Consider the following 27,430-nt stretch of genomic DNA (forward strand, 5'->3'; position numbering starts at 1 on the left):
GCCCTAATCAATAAAACTCAACTTTCTTAAAAGCAAGAGTGTAAATAACCTCACTAAAGAACACTACATATATACACCTATTTTCCACACTTTCTTACCATTCATTAATAGTATGTATATTTTTTTGGTGAATAGAGGAGTATAATATAATACGATGAGACACTGGTAAGAAAACCCCTCAGAAATGCAAACAAAGTCAGTATAGTCTTATATTCAGTAAAACAGGCTCCTCCCACACACTGTAGGCAGGGTTCAGAGGTTCATAGGTTTCTCCTCACACTGTTCCTGTCTCTTTAGGATAAAGCGGTTGAGTGTTAGTGAGTGCTGGTGTGAGCGAGATCACTTTTCCAGTACAGACCAGTGAAAAGGCATGACCACAGGAAAGGTAAGACCATCATAAATAACCAGCATGTTCACATCACCGTCACATTATCACATTTATCACTGGATTTCACTGTTAAGCTGTCCATACTCTACACCACTTTTAAAAGACTCAGAAAAGACTCGTCACAGACCTTTTATACACAGAATAAGGTTTTGCAAAGACTGGGGATCTTGCAGGATCACTAACTGCAAGACTGCAACTATAGATTCGTTCTGAGATTATTTCCCATCATGCTTCTGGTGGAGTTTACATGCAATACATATTACATATTAATTTACAAATAATGTGTAAAGTGTATATCAACACTGCCATTTATTATTCAGAGACTCACAACTTTTGTACCCATCAACAGTTTATTTTTTTTGCCATACTGTTTGTTCTTGATATATTTTTTTTAAATAGAATACATCCTATAAGCTTCTTTACCCCCTTTTTTGCTACAACCTTGTAAAGCAAAGTATTACACTTTTGCTGCTATGCATTTGCCTTTGTTTTAGATAGAATTAATGCAATAAAGAACATAATTTGTGCAAAATGTGTATTTATTAAATGGGTTTTGTATTTAAAATGACAATAACTGCACAATAAACAAAATAACTTTAAATATACATTTTAAAGTGCTACCTGTGTTTAAACTATATGAACTATATGAGGCATATTAACTGCAAAATGTGTTATTTTTTAAATCGTTCATAAACAGCCACGTAAAACATAGTCTTGCCTCTTCCCGTAGCTCTTCTCCCATTGGCTGTTGACATCGTTCTCATCACTATTTGCGCAACCAAGTCTCAAGACTTGCGATAATATTAAACACGGTTGATTTTATTGGAGCGCCAGGACGAGAACCGACTGACTAAAACTTTTAATCGTAACCACCTTAAACTGAACGATCGAGATGACGCCACAGCAACTCGACTGCAGCACAACTTTAGCAAGACTCTCGTGAGGCCAGCATTAGATTCACGATAATAAGTAACCCACCTCGCCCATAACTGACTTTTAACCTTGAACCAGAGACCCCAGTGATGAAAGACAAATGTGCTAGCCACCAAAACACAATACAAACTCTCTGACTCCTAAAACTGTGTACTAACATTCGTCCAACATGGATGGACTCTTCCAAAGAACTATAAAAATATCTAAAAACAATCCCACAATCTTCTGGTTGACACCAGATAGCACAGTAAACAACAGAACCATAGGAACAGCCAGACTAGCATATCAAGCTATGGATAATGTGAGAGCAGGTCATGAGTTGCGAGAATGTGGGTGAGTGTTGGACACATGCTTGGCAATAATGTGAAAGTCCATGCAGGTTAAACAGTCATACTCACAGCTATGCAGTGTGTGGTGTGACGTGGATAAATTAACAGAAGAATCCTGAGCAGAATAGTGTCACAGTGGACAGCAGGGTAGTGGAGATACAGGCCAGACAGTGCTGAGACAGAGCAACAGGAACTGATTTAACAAAATAAAATAAAAAAAAAATAAGGAGAAAGCTATAAGAAGGCACCCAAGAATTTGTAGCTTTATGTTCAGTATAGCAGCTCAGTTCAGGGGAAGTGTGGAAGTCAAGCCGAGGTCTGGAAGGCCAAGAAAGAGCTAGAGAGCTGTTTGTTTGCTGGCAAGAAACTCAAATCCAAACTTGTAAGAGCATGCACAATAATTTAGCTCAGTTGTGTAGCGTTGCTTGTAGGTTTGCACGATATATCGTTTAAACATTGTCACCATGATGTGCACATGTGCATTAATCACACCACAGGACATGCAATGTCACTTAAGGCGATTGAAAATAAGACGTCATATTGCAGTGTTTTGATTCTTGACACAAAAAGTAGATACACAGCGCTGTCTCTGTGTCAGTGTGAGTGGCAGGCTGCTGCTGCCTGAGAAGTGTGAAGGGGAGGGGGAGTGCGAGGGGGAGGGGCATGAGGTAAACACGAGGTAACCGCATGCATGGCCTCCATCCACATGGATGGGCATGTGCTTGTAAAAATGAGCACGTGTTGAAAGCTGTGCACCTCAGTCCAGCACAGGTTAGCAGTGCAGATATTTCCAGTTACAGCTGGATTCACGCTTTTAATCCCTTTTAAAAAGGGATTTTAATGCCTAATTAAAGGGCCGATTACTGTTTTTTTGCTGTTTTCCTCGGGTTTTGAGAGCTCGGCACTGACTCAGCTTTTGATTGGTCCGGATGCAAGACAGAGCGTGGGTGGGGGGCGGGGCTGGCGACGTCATGGGCCCCTCATTGTTTAATATTGCAAAATAAATCGACAAAAAAGAACATTTGCAATCTAAAATAATTCCAATATCACGCAGCCCTAGTTGCTTGCATAAACTTTATCTTTATGAAAGAGTCAATATGAAAACCTTAGATGCAGCTAATGCCATTTTTCAACTGCATGGCAAGTTTGGTTCTTGGTACCTAGAACTGACTGATCATAGAGAATGGTCTTTATACGCAACATATAAGTCATGAACTGAGAATCCAAAACGTTAACCAATAAGCTATCACCATTGTTACAGTGACATCACTCTGAGCTGCATTAAGATTTGTTTAGGATATTGTTTTATGCTACAGAGGCTGTGTTTTCTTCTGCTAAAAATATAGTTATATATATTGTATTTATACACATCATGAGGATGTTATTTGTTTTCCCACTTTAGCTGAATAAATCAGGTATGCATAAAAGTGATCAGCACCTTCAGAAGAACAACTGCGTCCACGAAATACCTGAGAGACCACCCTGGAGTAACCTGTGAACACCTGTGAACACTGTGAACTTCTCCAACCAAGAACAACCAAAAAAGAACACCAAAGCCCATCATGGAGGAATTAAACCAAGAGCAGATTGATGAAAGGTAAAACAAACCACTTTCCATTTATGCTAAATTCTGTCAATTCTGACTTAAAAGTCTCATTCCATAGTTTTTTAAGATAATTTTACAATGTCTAGTTGTGTCTCTAGTATGAATAAATTCCATGTGAGGTGTTTTTGTGAAAAAAAAAAAAAATACAATATAACATTGCTTTAGTCCGGTGGAGGAGTGGGGGGAGTTGGAAGGACAGGATTTCGGCTCTTGTTCATGAATATTTATACATGCAAACATATCGCCTCTGATTGGCTAACAGCAGTGAGACGGACAACAGCTAGAAACATTTTTACACTAATAACAGTCTTTGCAATGTCATATGTTACTGTACAACATGTGTAATAATGCCCTGCTAAGTGCAGTTCAGCCACTGACCTAGTCTTAGAGTCTCTGTAAAACACAAAATCCACCGGAGATCCTATTTAAACCTAGGCTGGTGGTGTTGTTCCTCCATAGACAAATTCTAACCATGTGTTCCTTAGCTCTGAATTACTGGGTAAAGCATATGATAACACTGATGTTGGAAGGACAGTAGGTTACTCAGAGGGCTGTAGGATGTAGGTGAAAGGTCAGACGGAGGGCGACCCACAGTCACATGGTCTGAATGTTTAGAGCTGGTCTCTGGAGCTGTATGAACAGAGATGATGTAATTTTTTGACCTTTTCAGTTCCAGTTTTGGCTCTGTGTGGGTTTCAGTGCGTGACCTGCAGAGTGGTGAGGATCTGTGGGGTCATCAGGGTTACGGTTTATTACTCAGAGTTTATTATTCACTCACTGTATTTAAATCTCTTTCACTTCCTGTCTGAGGAGTGTGGAACTGTACTATACCTATTGCATGAATATATACAGTTCTCAGTTTGTATATTTACATATAATAGCTCTGCTTAAGAGTTCCGCCTGGTGCAAAAAGTATATACTTAATTGTACTTAAAACAATAAAGAGTATGCTGTAAATATACTAACAGATTTATGTACTTACCTAAAATATATTAAAAGTACATTGATATTATGCTTTCATCAAATGTTTGAAAGTAAACTTTGATCATACTTTTTAAAAAGTACAATATAGTGTATTTTAAATAAATAGACTTCTATGAAGTACACTTTTAATCTAATGTTTAATGTAATTCTATATACTTCTAAAATACTTATTTAATACTTTTGTACATTTTTAGCAAAGTGTGTTAAAAACAGCTGTTACAGTAGTTCACTAAAAAGTAGATAAAAATTATTACATTTATAAAATGTAAAGAGAATTTGTAACACATTAAAATTGTAGTACACTATATTAAAATATATTTTTATACCCAACGAAGTACACTAGAAGCTACTTACAAAAGACAACAAGAAGCATATTTGTACATATTTGTAATATAAATAAATTTAACATCAATTCTTAGTATACATTTATAAATATACCTGGTGTATAATAGTGATACAGTTGTAATACTCAATAAATGTTTTAGAATTTTACTGTAAACATATATAAAATAAGGGGTTAAATACACGAAGTAGTGTAAATGTTTAAACGTTACCAAAGTATATTTAAAATAGTTCCATTTTAGTACAGTTAAGAACACTTAGCACAATTTATGTAAGACTTTTGTACTATTTTTATACAATTAAAGTATAATAAGTGCAAAAAACGTTGTTCCATTTTAGTCCTTTTTAAATATACTGATTAATAATAATGTGGCTACAAGAAAAAAAACTTTAGTGCAGTATAGCATAACAATGCTTAGTATACTTTAATCTACTTTTTTTTTAAAGGGTCAAATAAACAAATAACAGAAATAATGTGCATAAAGTATTTTTATATTTAATTTTTTTCTTACATAGTAAATGAATAGTGAAGTGATCTATCAGATTATGAAGGAACACATAAGGAATCATGTAGTAACTTAAAAGCAGTGTTAAACAACCAAAATACTTTTACTCAAAATACTCAAATATCCAGTACAACAAAGAAAACTCTCGCTCTTTTTTTCCTGCGGCGGTCCTGATGAGTGCCAGTTCCATCACTGTAATATTTTTGATAGTGTTTGCTGTGACTGCACTCGACGATACTTTCAAAGTTTTTTACTTAGTTGAGTAGTTGTTTCTTCTCATAACCTGGATTAGAACATTACTCAAATATTCACTATTCACTGTATACCTGTAACTCTACCTCTTCACTACTTTACAACTGATGCTCTCAAACACTTTATTAAGAGAACATTTTTATTTATTTGGTTATTTATTTTTCATTTTAAGACGTTTTTTAGAAGTCTTACCCAATATCTTATTCTTGTGTAGAGTGTCAGGGTTTTGCCATTGCCCAGGGGCAACATTGCTAATATTGCTTGCATGTATTTATTTAGTAAATATTACATTTAATTTAATAAATACAATTACATTTAATAAAACGTACACAATGAATAAATAATATAGCCGTTGTAATCTATCATACGGGCCACGTGATCATATTTTAGTCGCTTTTTTTTACTATAGTGTAGTGATTGAGAGTGTAATGGGACACAGCCAGAAAGGTGAAAGGTGAAACCCTGCAGGAAACAAGCCCCCTAAGAAGGGGACACACCTGTACCACCTGTAGATACACCTGTAGATACACCTGAACCATAGAACCATCCCTATGCTACAGACACTCACCTGCACGTGTACACGTGTGTGTGTCTGTGTGTGTGTGTTAGAATTCGAAAGTGAGAGGGCGCGCGCATCTTATCTCATTTCATTTCCTATCGGGAGCGCGCGCAGAGTGAGTGCACGCGCGTTACACTCGACTGGCTCGAGACTTGGCGTCAGGAATTCAGCGCGTGGCTGAACGGTTTAGCAGAGCTCGCGGGCAGGTACAGGTACAGAAACAGGTACAGGTGAGCAGAACCGCGTGCTTTTGGACCGGAACAGCTTTTTCTGTGCTGAACTGAGGAAGAAGAGGAGGAGGAAGAGGAGGCTGGAGTGAGGAAGGTGAAGGTAAATGTGAGTGTGCTGCTGGTGTTTATGGGTTCTCTCTGGGAGGTTCTGCTGGTTCTGCTGGGTTTGATGGTTCTGCTGGTTCAGGTGCATGTTGTACCTGTAGAGTAATTGAAGTATTTAATTATATTTAACTGTATTTTCGCTGTATTTGTGCTGAATCACGCCTGAAGTTAATGTTTGGCAGCTGTAGGTGTTTAACGTGGTCTCTGTGACGTCACGCACCCTATAGAAAAATCAGTGTGGAAGTAAAAAAATAAAAAAAAGGTTGTAAAAGTTGTTTTTTAACGATCTGCAGTGAATTACAGTCTGAGCTCGCAGTGATTAGTCATGATGCACAGACTGAAATGCTGCCAATTAGGATTTTGACCTGATCTGGATTATATTGATTATATTATTATTAATATTAATTGGGGTCATTATCACAATAGTGTGCTATTGGTCATCGAAACTTAAAAAAATATACTTTTTTGACTGTTTATCATGTTTATTAGACTATTTTCTGTCATGCATGCACGAGTCCACCTAGTACTGAATGAATTAGATTAATTAAGTTACTATTTTAGCCTGAGATTTGCTTGTGTCAGAAACCTGTAAATAACCCATTTTATATATATATATATATATATATATATATATATATATATATATATATATATATATATATATATATATATATATATTACAGTGATTTTTATGTTGCACAGTTTTCCCTATATTTAACTGAAATATAAGCAGGTTACTTTATATTTACACTGTGTTTAATATTAAAGCTACTGTAAGGTTGAAGGGGTGAAAAAAGGCTGAAGTTAAGTAAGAACTAAAAAATTGCAATTAAGAATAAATTAAGAATGAACCGCTCATATACTTAAATAATATCGATAGTTTTTTTTTACAACATCGACCAGCTTTACATCCACCCTGTTACAGCAAGCTATGCAACATGGTGAATAATTTTATTAAAAAATTCTCATTTGATGGAAATGTGTTTGATCTAGAGCTGAAAATTTATATTGAATTGTTAATGCTGTTTTTCTTCTGTTTCAAAGATAAATTTACTAGATTTACTAAAATGATTTTAATTATTGTAATATTTTAAAGCAACAGGAGAACTCTGGTGTAAAATGGATTTTTGTTGTGGTAAAAAGTTAAATCTTGATAAAAAGTTCATGATAAACAGCGTTCAGAGATCCAGAAATTTTAACAGTTTGTCCAAACACCCTAATTTAACCATAATTTACCCTGCTAAATCACTTTTTCCACCGTTATCCAGCTCAAAGTAGCTCCACACCTCCTTACTAGAATCTGGAGAGCCCTGACATTTAAAACGAGGCATTAATAACTTAAAAAGTGCAGAAGAAGCTTATTAAAAACCACTGTTTACATCCTATAACGCTACTAGCTTCAGCTCCGAGCGCCGCCATCACTGTACTGATAATAACATATATATATATATATATATACATAGACTCCACATAGCATAGCAGCCAGTGCCCGGAGGCAGTGTATCTATATGAGTCTATGTATATATGTCTGTTATTTTCGCGTTATTGTAAAGAGTGATTTTTTTAATAAGCTTCTTCTGCACTTTTTAAGTTATTAATGCCTCGTTTTTAATGTCAGGGCTCTCCAGATTCTAGCAAGGAGGTGTGGAGCTACTTTGAGCTGGATAACGATGTAAAAAGTGATTTATCAGGGTAAATTATGCCCCATGTCACCCAGGGTTTTTGGACAAACTGTTACATTTCTGGATCTCTGAATGCTGTGGGAGAACGGAGGTGTGCTATTCATCAAAGATAAGAACTTTTATCATGTTTTACTACAGCAAAAGTACATTTTACACCAGAGTTCTCCTTTAATCCTTACATCTTTAAGCTTAATATGTAGATAACATGAATAATATTAAGTCAAATTAATATTATTAATTACTTATGAACATGTAGCAGCAAACAAGTAGTTTGATATTTTTTAATAAATATTTTATAAATGGATAACATACTGTTTTAATTGAGTAGTTTAAAGCTAAATACTGTTTCTAAAGTGTAAGAATTCCTGTGGTTTCACTGTATGATAAGCAAAACAATAGAAAAACTAGAAAAGCAGACTGGCAGGTCTGTAATGCATTCCTGCAGCGTGCCAGGAGCTCAACACCTGTGCCAAGATACTGAGAGCACACGCAACTTTATTAATTTAGAAATATAAAACACAGGGTTTGTACAGTCATGAAAAACCTGGAAAAGTCATGAAATTTAAAAAATAGCAAATTCCAGGCCTGCATAAGTTTTGGAAAAATAAAAATACCCAAAAAGTTTTGGAAAATTCATGGAAATTTGCTCTACAAATCTTTGTGTTTCAGTTTATCGATGGAGAAAATCTATTCTCTATTTTGAGCTAATAAATACATCACATTATTTCAGTAGTAAATCCCTACACAGTGGAGCTCTCGGGAGCTGGCGCACATTTTATTATTAAAGATTGTGTGTCAACATTTTTATCAGACTTGTTTTAGACTATAAACTACTATAATCAATTTTATTTATAGTTTTAGTTGATTTTTTGTTTTAGTCACATACACCGACTGGCCAAAAAATAAAAGTCTCCGCCTGGATGTAAGTAAGTAAATAATGTGGGGTTGGTTGGTTGATGCTGCAGTTGGTCTGCAGGTTTAGGTTCAGCAGCAGTATGTGCTGAAAGAATGAGGTTCATGGGGCTGGAATTGTGAAAGGGTTCAGGGTTCAGGGAGCATGAGATTTATTTTTCATTTTAACACATGGATTGAGAGAGAGTTCACCACAGAGTCCAGATCTTAACCTCATTGAGAATCTTTGGGATGTGCTGGATGGAGAAGAGCTGCTTTGTGCAGTGGTCAGACTCTACCATCATCAATGCTGCTGCAAGATCTTGATGAAAAATGAATAAATGCAACACTGGATTGAAATAAATCTTGTGACATTGCAGAAGCTCATTGAAACAATACCAGAGTGAATGCATTAAGCATTTAAAGCTAAAAGCAGTCCAACCAAATATTAGAGTGTGTGACCAAATCTATAATGGCACGGTGGCTTAGTGGTTAGCATGTTCGCCTCCCAGCACTGGGGGCTTGGGTTCAAGTCCAAATTGTCAAGTTTTCAAATTGTGTGTGTAAATGTATTTATTACTATATATGCCCAAATATGGATTGGCATGCTGTATGCTGTAGTGCCCGATGTAGTCCTCCAGGTGGACGGGGTTGTTTCTGGTTGAGAGTACGCTGTGCACTATTGGCTGCCGCTTCTCACCGGTGTATGGATAAGTGCTAAGTATGAATGGTTGTGTGTAAAACGTGTAAATTGTAAAGCGTCCTCTGGTTTCTAGAAAGACACTATGTAATTTTAACTTTATTAATTCTTTCATTCATTCATCATATAAATTAAACAAAAGGCTGTCTGCCAGCTTCACTTGCAATCAACACACAGTAAAACTGTAAACAGAAGGTTTTCACCAAATACAAAAGAGTTTACAGCATATAAACACCAGACTGGCACCCCACTTCACCACCTGACCATCGACTGGCCTATCTGCTCCCTATTGTTAATTCACTGCAGCGGATTATCAGAATTATTAGAAATAATAGAATTATTAGAAAATGCTGAATCATTTAGCTCAGCAATGTCTGGCACTAAAACCAGGTCAAGTTAAATGATCCTAATGTTTAATTAAAGCTCATGTTGGGATAAAGGAGCAAACAGGGCAAACACAGAGTTTTTGCATTATTTTTTGAATGTTCTGCATTGTAGATTGATAAAATATATGTAATTATTTATTAAACAAACCAGAATATGTTTTATATTTTACATTCTTGTTTAGATGATCAGTTTTGAACATCTCTGCTGGATTTTCTCAGTCAGTTTTATGAGGTAGAGTCACCTGGAATTCAGGCTTTCAGTTAACAGCTGTGCTGAACTCATCAAGAGTTAATTACTTGAATTTCTTGTCTCTTAATAAAGTGTTTGAGAGCATCAGTTAAAGTAAAGTAGTGAAGAGGTAGAGTTACAGGTATACAGTGAATAGTGAATATTTGAGTAATGTTCGAATCCAGGTTATGAGAAGCAACAACTACTCAACTTAATATAGAAAAACATATTTTAAGAAAAATAAAGGTCAGGCAATCCTAAAAGAAACATTAATTTAAGAGTTTTTAAAGTATCCTCAAGTGCAGTCACAGCAAAGACCATCAGAAACGTTATGATGATGAAACTGGCACTCATCAGGACCGGCCCAGGAAAGAGAGAGTAAGAGTTTTTCCTCTGTACAGGATAAGTTCATAGCCTCAGTTACCAGCTTCAGATACTACATGATTCCTTATGTGTTCCTTCATAATCTGTTAAATCACTTCACTATTTATTTACATTGAATGAGAAGATGTGCTCAAACTTTTGACTGGTACTGTTTACCAATATAACATGTCTTTTGTCCTTCTTGTTTCATACAAACCACGTATTAGTGCATCAGTATGTTGTTCAGGATTTGCTCTGAGTGAACACATTATTAAACATATAGAGGAATAATAATCTATTAAATACTTTAACAGGGCAGTGCTGCTAAAGTCTGGGTCTGGATTTCCTCTGTCCTGCATATTTCAGTATTTTCCCTCTTTTAATCCCAGATAATCTAACTAATGAGCTAATTAACAAAAGCAGGAATGATACAGAGTGTGCAGAACAGGAGTGATCACGACCTAAGATATACATATTTCTGCTCTAGACTGAAAACATTTGGGTTTGATTTTAAACGATGAATACCATCAGATTTGTGTTACAAGGCACAAAAATTGACAAATCTGATAAACCTTTATTTCCTGAAATTCTGTTTGCGAAAGGCTGAAATATAAAAAAATCTAGATAATTGAAAAGTTGTATAAAAACCCATTTCTTATTCACTATACTAAATGGAAAAAAGATTGTTTTATACCAGATTTTCTATTTTCTAATTTAGTTTGACACAGTCATAAAATTATATTGCTAAACCATACACTGAGCATTTTTTCATTTTTATACTGAAATTCTGTTTACAAAAGCAAAAAAAAAAAGAAAATTGTGTATAAAATATTTTTTTTTCAAACAGGAAATTAAGAAAAAAAGGGTTTTTATACAATTTTTGCATTATCTATTTTTTTTTTTGTTATTTCAGCCTTTCGCTAACTGAATTTAATAATAAAAGATGTACATTTTTTTCATTTTCCTAAAATGCTGATTGTAAGGGGCAGAGATAATGTAAAAATGTAAAAATTAAAAATGGATAAAAAAAAAACATTTTTCTTGTTCACTGCACTAGGTTAAAACAAATAGAATATTGATTTTTTCTAACGTAAAATTTTCTACTTTTTCATTTAGCCTCAAAAGGTCAGAAAATGTAATTAGTAATCGTTACACTGACCAAGATTCACCTTTTCTTTGTTTTTTTTTTTACTTGAAATTCTGTTTGCGAAAGGTTGAAATAAAAAAAATAGATAACTGAAAAATTGCATGAAAATCCATTTCCTTTTTTTAGCTATTATACTGAATGAAAAAAAAGATTACGTTTTATACAAGATTTTCTATTTTCGAATTTAGCTTGATATGGTCAGAAAATTAGATTGCTAAACGTTACACTAACCAATTTTTTATTTTTTTTAGAAATTCTGTTTACGAAAGGCTGAAATAAAAAACTAGAAAATTTTAAAACTTGAAGAAAACCCGTTTCCTCTTTATTATACTGATTGGAAAAAATGAAAATTAAGTTTTACACCTAATTTTCTAATTTTAAATGTAGCTTAAACTGTTCAAAAAATGGGGCTGCTAAACATTACACTGACCCATGTATTTAATCGATCAGTGTTTTAATCAGTGAACAGCACTAGTGAATATTGTTGGTGCACGTGGCGAGTGAACACAGGTCCAGATCTCATATTAACTCTAATATTGAATCAACACGAGGCTCTCAGCTCGACTCGGCTGCATTAAAAGCTTAATTTCTAATCCTCTTTATGATTCTCTTGTTCTGATTAAAGCTTCTCATAGAGTTTAGGGGTTGATTATCAGCAGCAGATCTGAACCCGGTTCTGTTCTTCACTCCTGACCCGCACTGTTCCTCTGTCTCCTACAGCCAGAACCCGGAGATGGACGACTCCATAGACAACCTCACCAAAAAGGTACCGTTTCATTTCATCATTTCATTTAAAAATGATCACTGTTATTTAATACAGCTCTGGAAAAAATAAATGATCAGTTTCTCTGATTTTGCTATTTATAGGTTTATGTTTGAGTAAAATGAACATTGTTGTTTTATTCTATAAACTACAGACAACATTTCTCCCAAATTCCTAATAAAAGTATCGTCATTTAGAGCATTTATTTACAGAAAATGAGAAATGGCTGAAATAACAAAAATCAAAGTTCAAATTCAATAAGTTCAGAAATCAATATTTGGTGGAATAACCCTGGTGTTTTTTAATCACAGTTTTTTAATGCATCTTGGCATCATGTTCTCCTCCACCAGTCTTACACACTGCTTTTGGATAACTTTATGCTGCTTTACTCCTGGTGCAAAAAATCAAGCAGTTCAGTTTGGTGGTTTGATGGTTTGTGATCATCCATCTTCCTCTTGATTATATTCCAGAGGTTTTCAATTTGGTAAAATCAAAGAAACTCATCATTTTTAAGTGCTCTCTTATTTCTTTTACCAGAGCTGTATTTGTGGTGATCTGTAGTTTTCACAGTGACTCCGCTATTTGAGTAAATAAATTTGTACTAAAGGTAAAATATCACTAATATATAAGTCCTCCCTTTAGACTCCCACTTGATTAAAAGTACAAAAATATTTACTTTAGTAATTTAGTATCAAAAATAAATTTACCATGATTTATTATGGGCCCTATTAAGTCCTTAGGGTGTAGTAAAACACAAACGTTTTATTTTTGTATTAATTATAATTATTTCAGGTGTAAAGATTGGTGTCAGAAGTGGTTCATTTGGTGCTGTATTTAAAAAAATCCCTGTGTTCTGATTGGATAAAAACAAAACTTTTCTTTCACTCAGATTTGATAAATAAAATATTGTGTTTTTCTGTTTCTTGTGTTTGATAGTTTTCCTAAAATTTTATTTAAACAATTGCGATATATTGAATCTAAATATCTGTATTGTGATGCATATTGAATCGCCAGTACATAGTCCTAAATGTCTGATTGCGATTTTTATAACAAAACATACTTTATTAGTGAGTTTTTATTATAATCAGTTTATTTTATATAAAAAGACAATACTGTCTATTAAAATGATCGTAAACTCAGAACACTGAAAAACTGAACAATTTCCATAACATTAGAACCAGGTGCTTAGAAATTACTTTTTAAAACAAGGGAAATTCCAGATTTATTTCAGTAGATTTGATTGTGAATTAGTTATGAGTTCAAGTTTAATAATTAATAAAACTCACTTTAAACACAAATGAGGTTCAATAATAAGTCTTCCTTTACTTTACTGTATTTATATATTCTATATATTCCATATATTCAACATTTTACTGCAGCATAGACACACCCACAAATATACACTGCTGCTCTGGATAGATAAACACTGTCCAGCAGGTCAGAACCAGTTAGAAGCTAAGTGGGCAGATGCTGAACCCTGATTGGTGGGCTGCATTTTTAAAGTAAAAAGACATGCAAAACGGAAATGCTTTAGTAAAGTAACAGGTTTTTATTCGTTTTTTTACTTATTAATTTAATAATGCTTTAAGATATGCTAAAACCTTCCTAGTGAGTCATTTAGAGGGAAATGTTTTATGTAGATTTTGTTTTTATAAATGCTTAAAAACCCTATATTTGCCATTTTTTCATGTCACATACAGAAACTTGAATGTATTTTATTGGGGTTTTATTTGAGAGACCAGCAAAAATGTGCTTAAACGATGCATAGTTTTTTTTTTATTGTTTTCATAAATAAAAATCTGAAAAGTGAAAAAAGTAAAAAAAAAATAAATAAAAAATAAAAAAAAAAGTGAGCTGCTTAAGTTTACTAACGTATTTCCGTTTTGCATGTCTTTTTACTTTAAAAATGCTGACCACCAATCAGGGTTCAGCATCTGTCCACTTAGTTTTTAACTGGTTCTGACCTGCTGGACAGTGTTTATCTATCCAGAGCAGCAGTGTATATTTGTGTGTGTGTCTATGCTGCAGTAAAATAGTGAATATATTTAGTATTCAGTTTGTGGATAATTTAATGAGGTATAAGTACTATTTTTAAAGCCTCATTAGTATTATCTATTAGAAATATATTTGAAGTCACGGGCCACAGACTCTGTAATAAAACAAATAATAAAATATATGAAAATGACTTACTATCTTTATCGCTCTTTGACAGTGTTGTGTAAACTAAGATTTTTCATTTCTCTTAATATTAAACTCCTTAATTACGACAACTTTTAGACTCTTTGGCCCGTTTTTCTGCGCTACAACTAAACACTCTCTCCGCTTTTAGGCTCTTTGGCCCGTTTTTCTGCGCTACAACTAAACACTCTCTCCGCTTTTAGGCTCTTTGGCCCGTTTTTCTGCGCTACAACTGCGCACCCTCTCCGCTTTTAGACTCTTTGGGCTATTTTTTCTGTGCTACAACTGCACACTCTCTCTGCCTTTAGACTCTTTGGCCTGTTTTTCTGAGCTACAACTGCGCACCCTCTCCGCTTTTAGACTCTTTGGTCCGTTTTTCTGCACTACAACTGCGCACCCACTCCGCTTTTAGACTCTTTGGCCCGTTTTTCTGCACTACAACTGCGCACCGACTCCGCTTTTAGACTCTTTGGCCCGTTTTTCTGCACTACAACTGAGCACTCTCTCCGCTTTTAGACTCTTTGCCCCGTGATTTCTGCGCATCAGCGTCACTCTCGCTGCTTTTAGACTCTTTGGCCCGTTTCTGACACCTAGCGTTCAAACTTTGAATCTCACATTATAAAAACCTGCTTAACAGCGGGCCAACTTTCATTCTATTTCTAAAATACCTCGCGGGCCGCTCCAAACCAGGAAACGGGCCGCAAATGGCCCGTGGGCCATAGTTTGGACACCCCTGGAGTAGACCATCATGTGGCAAGCCCTCCAGTTTTCTATTTAAACATTCTATGTGCAATTTGTTTCTTACTTTGTTGTTTACTTATAAATACACAAGAAATCAGTTCAATCAATTTACCCATGTTCTGGAAAATGTTTAAGACTTAATTTCCATTTATTGTTCAGATTTTTAAAAAAAATGCTGTTGTTTTAAAGGTTGAACGTTGTTTTACTTTCATTCTGAGTGGAAAAACCTGCTGCTTGTTTGGAAAGTACAGCAGTAATAAAGAAAACAAAGTGAGCTCCAGGGTTTTTATTACATGACTCATAATAGTCCTGTCCTTACTTGCACCAAAGTTTAGCTCTTTAAGATCATTTCTGATCCGGCTGCTTGACCGAAACATACAGACCCGTCTTTGGGATTAAGGATTGATCTGGATTTTGTTAGGGAGTAAAGTTTTCCTCAAATCTGCTTCACAGAAACAAGCAGATCTGTAGCAAATCAGCATAAGACTAATCATTTGTTTCTGTAATTAATCTCATGCTTACAGATTACAGTGGAATATGCATTTAATTTGTTAATAAACTGTACATTCGTTCCTACAACCCATGAAACTTATAACTCAGTGATTAAACACCTACATCCGGATTGCAATTGAAAAAACAGGAGGACCGGTGATTTTTCAGGCTTTTTTCCTCAGTCACGTGACATCACGGTGTTCAGTAGCTCCTCCATTTCCACTCGCTGTTGTGTTTAATTACGGTGCGCGGCAGTGGACAAATATCTATTTTATTAAACGCGAGGAGACGAAACTCAGAGATGTGCGTCCGGACGGGACTAAAATGATCGGGATATGGTAGATAAATAATTAATGGTTGCACTTTACTTCACAAGTCTCATACTGTAGATGCTCACCTGATATTCATCTAACATTCAACTGAATGTCTATTAAATGCAGTGATAGTCTAAAGTGAAAGTAAATGATTCCCAACAATTGAATGTAACCCTGCACCTAACTCTAACACAAACTATAATTAAAAAAATGTAGGGTTTGGTTTAAGGTTTTAGGCTTAATTGTTAAATTTGTGATTGACCAAGTTGTTTTTTCATTATTTAAAATGTTCTGTATTGTAGATTAATATTAAACTAATACTAAACATCCAAACTATGAAGAAAAACATATGAAATTATTTAGATGATCAGTTTTGAACATCTCTGCTGGATTTTCTCAGTCAGTTTTATGAGGTAGAGTCTCCTGGAATTCAGGCTTTCAGTTAACAGCTGTGCTGAACTCATCAAGAGTTAATTACTTGAATTTCTTGCCTCTTAATAAAGTGTTTGAGAGCATCAGTTAAAGTAAAGTAGTGAAGAGGTAGAGTTACAGGTATACAGTGAATAGTGAATATTTGAGTTATGTTCGAATCCAGATTATGAGTATCCTGAAATGCAGTCGCAATTAAGAGCATCAAAAACACTATAATGATGGAACTGGCACTCATCAGGACCACCCCAGGAAAGGAAGAGGGAGGGTTTCCTCTGTTGTACAGGATAAGTTCATTAGAGTTACCAGCATCAGAAACTACAAGTTAACAAACAGCTCCTCAGATAAGAGCATCTAAATACTTCTTCACAGAGTATTTTGTATTTTGGTTTGTTTAACTCAGTTTTTAAGTTACTACATGATTATTTATGTGTTCCTTCATAATCTGATAGGATCACTGCAGTATTCAATTATAATGTAGGAAACTCTTTTGACTGGTACATTTATATTAATAAATTAAATCAATTTGAGCAGATAATACATAAAATCTATAGGTTTAAACTGCAATCAATTTCAGTAATTAACAAGATTCTCCTCTGGTTGTGTTTCAGGAGTTTGTAAGTGTTTGGGTTCGGGATCCTCAGGTTCATAAGGAGGACTTCTGGCACACATACATCGACTACGAGATCTGTCTCCATGTGAGTCTGTGTTCACCAATCAGTTCTACACTTTTCAGCACCTCTGACCTAGAGAAACCCATGGAAACACATTTAATAAAACTATATTATACTATATATATATATGAACAAAAGTATTGGGAAGTTTTATATACAGCTCTAGAAAAAAATGAGAGCACTTAAAAATGATGAGTTTCTTTGATTTTACCAAATTAAAATCCTCTAGAATACAATCAAGAGGAAGATGGATGATCACAAACCATCAAACCACCAAACTGAACTGCTTGAATTTTTGCACCAGGAGTAAAGCAGCATAAAGTTATCCAAAAGCAGTGTGTAAGACTGGTGGAGGAGAACATGATGCCAAGATGCATGAAAAAAAAAACTGTGATTAAAAATCATAGTTATTCCACCAAATATTGATTTCTAAACTTGTTTTCTTTGCATTATTTGAGGTCTGAAAACTCTTTCTGCAAATAAATGCTCTGAATGACAATATTATATTTGGAATTTGGGAGAAATGTTGTCTGTAATTTATAGAATAAAACAACAATTTTTATTTCACTCAAACATAAACCTATAAATAGCACAATCAGAGAAACTGATTCAGAAACTGAAGAGGTCTGTTACTTTTATTTATTTATTTTTTTTTCCCCAGAGCTGTATATTGCCTATAAAACTATCCTGGGCTGGCCTTGGTGTGCATTGGTGTGTTTGGTGATGTGAGGCTTGGATTGAGCTGCTTAGAAATAAAAGCTCTTTTCATGAGTCTCTCTATTCTCTACTGTTCTTGACCTAATCTGAAGCTACCGCATTTTTCACACTATTTTTGCTTCTATATTCACGTCTGTTTTCATACATAAGGTGCACCGGATGTTAAGCCGCATTATGCGACACTAGTAAGGAACAGGGGTTTAGCCATGTTTCCCTTCTAATTCAGCAGATCTCGCTGCTGGGTGGTGGTGTTGGGAGGTAACTAAGTCAAATAAAGCTAAGCTAACAGTAAACAAAACTGTAATTCAAACGAGTGCTGGATGTTAAACTACACAGATTTCTCTCCTGAAAACTGTTTATTTGGGTGAGTAAAGCGCTTTCGTTCATTTACAGTAAGCTTAGATTTCCAGATTTCATCGAAGGCTTGGTGCAGCAGCATTAGCATTAGCAGCTAACTGCTAGTAGCACTAGTAAATGCCACCAGACATTGTGCTACACTGTGGACCCCTGCATGTCTTATTAAGCCAGGATGGTAATAGCTAGCGGTTCGTGCTATGTAGCTTGTTTTAACACAGTAAATGTGCAGACTACAGTCTGATATGCTCACCTCTGAACAGAGAAAGAGGTAGCACATAGCACAGTTAGTGGCTAATGCTAATGCTGCTCCAGCAGTGCTAGCCGGGGTTAGCAGCAGGCACTATAGGCCGATATACTCACCTCTGAACGGTGAAAGAAGTATCGCTTTGTGCAGTTAGCGGCTAATGCTAATACTGCTCCAGTCTCTGTGCTGGAGAACTAAACTGAAACTCCTGTATAACTCTGTACTTCTGTGGAGTGTCTTTACTGCTCCTTAATACCTGACTGGTAGAATTCATACATAAGGATCACCGGATTATAAGGAGCTCTGTTGATTTTTGGGAAAATAAAAAAAAATTAAATGCCCCTTATAGTGTGAACAATATGGTACTAATATGGTATGAAGTTTCAAGGTGTGTAGTGATCTGTGTGTGTACCTGTGAACACAGAAGAGATTCAGGAACACCTGAGATAATAAGAATAATCTAACTCAGGGGTGTCCAAACTTTTTTTGTTGGGGGCCAGAAGCAGAAATATATTTGACATCACGGGCCACAGACTCTATAATAAAACAAATAATGAAATATACCACTTTAAATAATAAATTTTTCCTGATTATTTCATTTACACACCATTTTACTTGACTTACTATCTTTATCTTTGACAGTGTTGTGTAAACTAAGATTTTTCAAATTGGTGTTTAATTTCATGATGTCTCTTAATATTAAACTCCTTAATTACGGCAACTTTTAGACTCTTTGGCCCGTTTTTCTGCGCTAGAAATGCGCACCCTCTCCGCTTTTAGACTCTTTGCCCCGTTTTTCTGCGCTAGAAATGCGCATCCTCTTCACTTTTAGACTCTCTTACCCCCGTTTTTCTGCGCTAGAAATGCGCACCCTCTCCGCTTTTAGACTCTTTGGCCCGTTTTTCTGCGCTAGAAATGCGCACCCTCTCCGCTTTTAGACTCTTTGGCCCGTTTTTCTGCGCTAGAAATGCGCACCCTCTTCCTTTTTAGACTCTTTGGCCCGTTTTTCTGCGCTAGAAATGCGCACTCTCTCTGCTTTTAGACTCTTTGGCCCGTTTTTGACACCTAGCGTTCAAACTTTGAATCTCACATTATAAAAACCTGCTTAACAGCGGGCCAACTTTCATTCTATTTCTAAAATACCTTGCGGGCCGTAGTTTGGACACCCCTGATCTGGATAGATGGGTGAGTGAATACTGCTGTGTTTGTGTTGCAGACGAACAGCATGTGTTTCCGGAAGAAGACATCGTGTGTGAGGAGGAGGTACAGTGAGTTTGTGTGGCTCCGGCAGAGACTGCAGGACAATGCTCTGCTCATGTGAGTAACTAAAGAGATACTCAGTACTGTTATAAAGATCAGAAAAGATTAAATAATCCTTCATTAATCTCTGAGTAGGGAATCTTTTAGTGTTAAAGCAGCGCAAAAGAAAAAACAGGAGTGTCAGGAGATATAAAAACACGCTGCAGAAAATTATATATTAGCAAGTGCAAACCTTTTAAAGCAGAGCTGTTCAGGTGCAGTTAAACAGATTTATCCTGATGCAGTATAAACTCTGGTGAGGGAGTTATTGGTGTATTGAGCAATGGGCAGTAGCTTCAGCCATTAATTACAACATGACTGTATCTCATGCTGGTTGTATGTGTGTGTTTTCAGACAGTTGCCCAAACTGCCCCCCGCCAACCCCTTCTTCAGCCTCAACAACCCGTACCAGGTGACCCAGCGGATGCAGGGCCTGCAGAAGTTCCTGGAGATGTAGGTCTTTTATATCTTAAGCTTTCTGCTTACTCTATATGGAAAAAAAGAGAGACCACTAAAAAATGATATTTCTTTGATTTCACCAAATTGAAAACCTCTGGAATATAATCAAGAGGAAGATGGATGATCACAAACCATCAAACCACCAAACTGAACTGCTTGAATTTTTGCACCAGGAGTAAAGCAGCATAAAGTTATCCAAAAGCAGTGTGTAAGACTGGTGGAGGAGAACATGATGCCAAGATGCATGAAAAAAAAACTGTGATTAAAAACCACCAGGGTTATTCCACCAAATATTGATTTCTGAACTCTTAAAACTTTATAAATATGAACATGTTTTATTTGTATATACTATTTACACACACACACACACACACTTACGTTAATCAGACTGGTGTATTGAACTGAACAGACTGTGGTGATTTTGCCATCTAGTGGTGGCTTTAGAGAAACAATCTCTTATTTAATATGCTTTATGGGTTTATTTTACGTTTAATTGTCTTTTTTTATACAATATTTATGAGTAGTATATGTGTAGATGTGTAGATATGAATTACTGAAATAAAGTAACTTTACCATACTGATATAATTCTGATATTATTGTGCATCCCATATATAAACGCAGTGCTGATTTCAGACCTCAAAACCCTGGGTTTTAATCCCAGTTTTTTTTGTATGCATCTTGGCGTCATGTTCTCCTCCACCAGTCTTACACACTGCTTTTGGATAACTTTATTAACTATACAACTATATAAATTTACAACACACTACTGTTTTATACGGGTTCTGTTTATACTTGTACTGTCATCCCATCTTAATCACCCCCCCCCTCATCACTATTGCACTATTGTCCTCTGTCTCATGTATGTCTATTTGTGTCCTTTTTGTATTGTTCTTATAGTGTCTCCCACTCTTTGTTTTATAACGTAATTTCAATTCTCTGTATGTCCTGTACATATGCAGTACTGACAATAAAACTACTTGACTTGATTTTATGCCTTTACTCCTGCTGCAAAAATTCAAGCAGCTCAACTTGGTTTGAATTAATATCGTTAAAATTAAAATATAGTTCAAATTTGAATAGCGCTGTCTTCCCCACAGCATTTTATTCAGAGACTTTCCTTTGAAAGGATTATGTATATTGTTGGAGCAGATCAAGTCTTGAGGTTAATCTTTTCAATTATTTTTAAATCTAAAAATTATTCCTATTGATTATTATAGAAGGATATTAACTCTATTTGCTGCTGCTGCTGTTGTTGTGTGTAGAGTTCTGCAGATGCCGCTGCTGCTGTCGGACAGTCGTCTGCATCTGTTCCTGCAGTCGCAGCTGAACATCGCGAAGATGGAGGCGTGTGTTCAGGGCCAGACGCGATACACCGTCGCTCAGGCCATCCAGCGCTGTGTGTACGAGACTCGCTTCCCCGCCGAGGAGGAGAGCAAGAGCTACTGCGACTCCGACTGCGAGAGGTACGGCCTTATTTCTCTCAAAACCTGAAATTAAAATGGATTGTTTAAGCATTTACGTTACTTTATTTATAGAGGACGCCTACAACTTCAAAGATGTGATTAGGGCTGCAGCTCTAACGTTAGTAATCGAATACTCTACTGAAAAATTATTCGATTAATCGAGTAATCGGATAAAACATAAAATAAGAGATTTAGTAAAATAAGAAGTTTCACTTAATAAGGAATGACCAATTGATTTAGTTTTTAAATTCACAACATAGATTTCCACACTGCAAACACAAATAGAAATAAATAAAACACAAAAAAGACATAAATACCACTAGTAATAATTTAATAATTATTAATTTAATAAATTAAGTTCAATTATTTCAAAAAGGCATAAACACTGGCTTTGTGTTGTGCATCTTAACTAAATGACAATAATACAGTAAGTTTATGGCCAGCTAACAGTTTGCTGATTACATAAAGTCTGAATTAAGTCTAGAACTTAAATTAATCACACACACACATTATACAGTATTAATAATAATAGCACAGCGCTGTCGTTCTGTTATTAAGGTACATTAATGTTAATCTCATTGATTTATTATTATTATTATTAAGTTAAATTTACCTGCTCTCTCTGCTAGAAAAAAACCTCCGCCTCCTCCACTTCCTGTTTCCTGTTTGTGGGTGATGTAACGCTAAGCGCTGTTTCACATTAAAAGTCCCCGCTAAATTCTGTGCTCTGCGTTTTAAAATGAATTAAACGATTCCTCGAGGCACAGAAAATGAATTGATCATTTTTTAAAATCGAGTAACTCAAATTATTCTAGTAATTGTTTCACCCCTAGATGTGATTTTTAATTTTTATAGTGAAGCAAACAACAATAGGTGAAAATAACTAGAACTTTGGTGTGTATAACTGATTAGTACAGTTGAATCACCTTTTGCAGCAGTTAAGTCCATTAACTTCAGCCCGGCTCAGTATAGTGTACGGCTTATTGTGATCTCTGCAGCTCCTTCAGAGTTACCATTGGTCTCTGTGCTGCCTCTGTGATTAATGTTCTCTTAACTCGTCAATTAGAAAATGGATTTGATGGCATTTCAGAAAAGGTGTATGTATACCGACACACTTTGTGACATGTACAGTATATATTAGTGGTATCAATCAATTAAATAATGTAATGAGATTAATCACAACAGTATTCTTTAGTTAACTGTGATTAATCGCACTTGTTCTTCTTAAGACGCTATACGTTTTTATAGTGGATATTTAAATGTAAATAAAAGAATGAATGTAAAAAATGCAATTAAAATGCAGTTATATTTATATCAGTGGTGTCTATTATGAAAATACTAGTTTATATTTGCTATACATGTTTGAGGGGAGATAAAGCCGTAACGTAGGGCGCTGGAATAAAGAATGCAGGATAAATTGATTAAAGAGGAAACTTTTTTTTACTTTATTATAAATATCTCAGCTTGGTTGTAATGATTTCTGAATTAGATCTTAATTATCTGAGTATAAAAGAGCGTTTTCACACCTGTAGTTGTGTTATAGTTTCTATGATCCGGATCAGTTAATGAGTTTGTTTATTTGTTTAAGTGTTTCTCCCTCTGTTTGGTTTGTTTTCACACAGGCATAACCTTAAACTAAACGCACCAAAATGTGCTCCAATAAACCACGCGAGCACATCAGAGTCTCCTCTGATTGGTCAGAGCTGTCTGGTGTGGGAGTAAGAAAGTAAATATAGTGAGAAGATTCTGTGTTGCAGTGTGTATATCTGTATATCTGTGCAGTATGAAGCTGTTATAACACAGAATACTTAAAATGTGCCGCTGTGCTTTTAAACCCAGTGTTTTTAATGGGACGTGCAGTGCAGATGTGAGCAGTGAACGCAGCACATACTGTGCTCTTAGTGTGTAAACAGCATGGAGCAGCAGCAGAGACAGCGTTTGTTCATAGCAGTAAATTATCTGGCTAATATATCAGATTAAACTGCATATTTAGATAATTTTAAAAGACGTATATTTGAATTTATAAATTCAGATTAAAACATTTAAATTACAGGTTGTATTGTAACAAAATGGGTAAAAAGCCATAGGTGAATAATTTTGCAAGACACTGTAACTGCACCCGCTCATTACTAAGAAAAGACACATGAATGCTACAATTATTCGTTATTATTAGTAGTATTATTACAATAATATTATAAACTTTAGTATAAAGATATAGTAAATAAGATTATCATACTGTTATCCTTTTTGTAGCCTACATTTTGTATCATACAAAAATGGAAAGGATAATATTAAGTTTCTACATTACTGCACTTTAAACAAATTATTCACTAAAAAGCCCCAGCGTCACATATCCTGGGAGGCTGACCACATCCTTTTTTAAAATCTGATATAGTATAGTATAGTATAGCATAGCATAGTACAGTATAGTATATTATGGTGTAGTATAGTGTAGTGTAGAATAGTATAGTGTATGGTATATTATGGTACAGTACAGTGAAGTGTAGTTTAATATAGAATTATATACTATAGGATGTTATAGTTTAGTACAGTATAGAATTGTATGGTACGGTGTAGTGTAGTATAGTATAGAATGCTATAGTATAGTAGTGTATAGCATAGCACATTATATCATATTATGGTGTAGTATAGTATACATAGTGTATGGTATAGTATGGTACAATATAGTATGGTACAGTATAGTGAATTGTAGTGTAATATAGAATGATTTAGTATAGAATGTTATAGTGTAGTATAGTATAGTATAGTAGAGTATAGAATGGTATGGTGTAGTGTAGTATAGTATAGCATAGTTTAGTATAGAATTCTGTAGTACAGTATAGTGTAGCATAGTACAGTATAGTATATTATGGTGTACTATAGTGTATGGTACAGTATAGTATAGGGTATTGTATGTATGGTACAGTATAGTTTGGTACAGTATAGTATATTGTAGCGTAATATAGAATGATTTAGTATAGAATGTTATAGTATAGTACAGTATAGTATAGTAGAGTATAGAATGGTATGGTGTAGTGTAGTATAGTATAGCATAGTTTAGTATAGAATTCTATAGTACAGTATAGTGTAGCATAGTACAGTATAGTATATTATGGTGTACTATAGTGTATGGTACAGTATAGTATAGGGTATTGTATGTATGGTACAATATAGTTTGGTACAGTATAGTATATTGTAGCGTAATATAGAATGATTTAGTATAGTATGTTATAGTATAGTACAGTATAGTATAGCACAGCATAGAATTGTATGGTATGGTTTGGTGTAGTATAGTTTAGTATAGAATGGTATAGTATAGAATGATATAGTATTGTTTAGTATAGAATGCTATAGTATAGTATATTATGGTGTAGTATAGTGTAGGGTGTGGTGCATGGTACAGTATAGTATACTGTAGTGTAATATAGAATGATATATAATAGAACGCTATTAGTATTTTATAGTATAGCACAGTATAGAATTGTATGGTATGGTTTGGTGTAGTATGGTATAGTATAGAATGATATAGTATTGTTTAGTATAGAATGCTGTAATATAGTATATTATGGTGTAGTATAGTGTATGGAGTAGTGTATGGTACAGTATAGTATACTGTAGTGTAATATAGAATGATATATAATAGAATGCTATAGTATAGTATAACACATTATAATACAATATAGAATGGTGTACTGTAGTGTAGTATAGAATGTTATAGTATAGAATGGTATGGTATAGTTTAGTATAGTATAGTATATTGTGTATAGTATAGTATAGTATAGTATAGCACTATTTTAAATGAGATTTTTGTGTGTTTGTCTTCCTACAGCACGGCCTCTTCAGGTCTGGGCAGTAGTGTGGGTCCGGCCACGCCTATAGAAATGTCAACTCAAAACGGTAGCCCCGCCCAGCAGTTTTTGGCCACGCCCACACAGCAGGACCAGCTCTCATGATGTGTTCGGAGTTCTGCACACAATCCTAGTTTTACACACACTGGTGTATATTTACACACTCATATATACGCTGGTATATTTGCACAGAAACCGTGTTGCTGCTCTAACAGTGTACTGTTCAGTGATTATAGAGGCTATAGTAGAGGTTTATTCATGTTTTTATGTTTGTATTCTCAGGTTTATTAGAGATAAAAAAGATTGTAGTCGCTGACTTTTTAAAAAGATAATTTATGTTTTTGAACAATTTTATTGTGATTTAAATGTATAGTGTAAAAATAATTAAATAAATACTGTTTTAGTTCTGTAAGATTCTGTTTGTAAGTTTTATGTTTTTGGAAGTACACAGACTCTCACACAGTCCTACTTTATTACACACACTGACAGACAAATAATGCAGCAAGAAGCTGATAGTTGTAATGTAATGGAGTTTTATATGTGTGAATGTTGTGGTGATATAGTGATTTATAATAGTGAAAGAGTGAAAGGATGATTTTTTGGGGAAAACTGTAGAACTGAAAGAACAAATTTACAGATATTTGTACAAATCTACAGCTACTACCCACAGAGGAGAATAACCCAAACTGCCCAGCACTCTATCTATCTATCTGTCTGTCTGTCTGTCTGTCTATCTATTTCTCTCTTCCTGTCTCCATCATTTTGTTTCCCCTCCCTCTTTCTATTTCTTTCTCCATCCGTCCGTCCATCCATCTCTCGCTTTCTAGAGCTCTCTCTTTGTCCATAATTCTCTTTCGCTCCTTCTTTGCCTGTCTGTCTGTCTATTTGTCTGTCTGTGTCTCTCTCTTTATCCATCTATCATCCATCTATTCATCTTTCTCTTTCTAGCTCTCTATTTATGTTGAAAAGTTTATCTATCTATCTATCTATCTCTTCCTGTCTCCATCATTCTGTTTCCCCTCTCTCTCTCTGTTTCTTTCTCCGTCCATCTATCCGTCCGTCCGTCCATCTCTCGCTTTCTAGAGCTCTCCATTTGTCCATAATTCTCTCTCGCTCCTTCTTTCCCTATCTATCTATCTATCTATCTATCTATCTATCTATCTATCTATCTATCTATCTATCTATCTATCTATCTATCTATCTATCTATCTATCTATCTATCTATCTATCTATCTATCTATCTCTTTTACCTCTCCATCATTCTTCCCCTCTCTCTCTCTCACTGTTTCTTTTTCCATCTCTCTGTCTGTCTTTCTGTCAGTTTGTCCGTCCATCTATCCATCCATCTCTCTATCGAAGTCCGTAAGTCTCTTCTTTCCCTATCTGTGCATCTATCTAAGTATCTCTCTCTCTCTCTCTCTCTCTCTCTCTCTCTCTCTCTCTCTCTAGTTATCCCTCTATCTCTCTCTCTTTTATGAAGTAAGAGTGTTTAAATTGTAGTTTTTAAGGATCTGTCACTATGGATGAATTATTTGGATTGTAATCACATGTGTGATGATATATTGAGAAAATATCTTTAAATATTGTGATACAGTATGTTGTTTATTAGATCATCCAGTCCTACATCCAGCTGCTTCTGCAGGCAGGACTATCCACCACTCCAGACATGGAGGAGTTAAACGCAGAGGGCAGATTATTATGCAGCGTAATATTGATTATTGATTGGTTGTTTCTCCTCCTGAAAGAGGAAGTGAAATGTCTGTAAATCTGATGTTATTATTATGTAATATTAGAGTGTATATATGAGTTTAGAGCAGCT

At 35.1% G+C, this 27,430-nt stretch overlaps 2 protein-coding genes across 6 annotated transcripts in view; one reads left to right on the forward strand and one right to left on the reverse strand.

Annotated features, from left to right (window-relative positions):
- The window catches only part of wu:fc38h03 (acetylcholinesterase collagenic tail peptide), a 761,412-nt gene that overhangs the window by 166,741 nt on the left and 567,241 nt on the right, over positions 1–27,430 (reverse strand). Inside the window, exon 19 of one of the 2 annotated variants that reach the window (XM_049475999.1) lies at positions 5,372–5,414. The exons of the other annotated variant lie outside the window; for it this stretch is intronic. The gene's annotated coding sequence lies outside the window, so the exon portion shown is untranslated. The remainder of the gene's footprint in view (positions 1–5,371; positions 5,415–27,430) is intronic. 2 annotated transcript variants of the gene reach the window in all.
- Positions 278–26,023, forward strand: snx10a (sorting nexin 10a). 4 transcript variants are annotated; one of them, XM_022686584.2, is made up of 8 exons: positions 278–385; positions 3,053–3,247; positions 12,353–12,398; positions 17,161–17,247; positions 19,758–19,858; positions 20,195–20,293; positions 21,563–21,763; positions 25,593–26,023. In XM_022686584.2, exons 2-8 carry the CDS (start codon positions 3,213–3,215, stop codon positions 25,714–25,716), a joined length of 693 nt encoding a protein of 230 aa, XP_022542305.1. In that variant the 5' UTR covers positions 278–385; positions 3,053–3,212; the 3' UTR covers positions 25,717–26,023. The 4 variants fall into 4 exon arrangements, with proteins under 4 accessions (XP_022542305.1, XP_022542308.1, XP_022542307.1 ...); XM_022686587.2 differs by lacking the exons at positions 278–385; positions 3,053–3,247 and adding an exon at positions 5,800–6,223; XM_022686586.2 differs by lacking the exons at positions 278–385; positions 3,053–3,247 and adding an exon at positions 5,801–6,235.

The sequence above is a fragment of the Astyanax mexicanus genome, chromosome 3 (assembly GCF_023375975.1).
Source record: "Astyanax mexicanus isolate ESR-SI-001 chromosome 3, AstMex3_surface, whole genome shotgun sequence".
NCBI classification, from domain to species: domain Eukaryota; kingdom Metazoa; phylum Chordata; class Actinopteri; order Characiformes; family Acestrorhamphidae; genus Astyanax; species Astyanax mexicanus.

Excerpts from the sequence above, each read along its gene's own strand:
- snx10a (XM_022686584.2), top strand. The coding sequence starts at position 3,213 with ATGGAGGAATTAAACCAAGAGCAGATTGATGAAAG. Across the intron at positions 20,294-21,562 it reads CTGCAGAAGTTCCTGGAGAT|AGTTCTGCAGATGCCGCTGC; the intron begins GTAGGTCTTTTA and ends TGTTGTGTGTAG. Across the intron at positions 21,764-25,592 it reads TGCGACTCCGACTGCGAGAG|CACGGCCTCTTCAGGTCTGG; the intron begins GTACGGCCTTAT and ends GTCTTCCTACAG.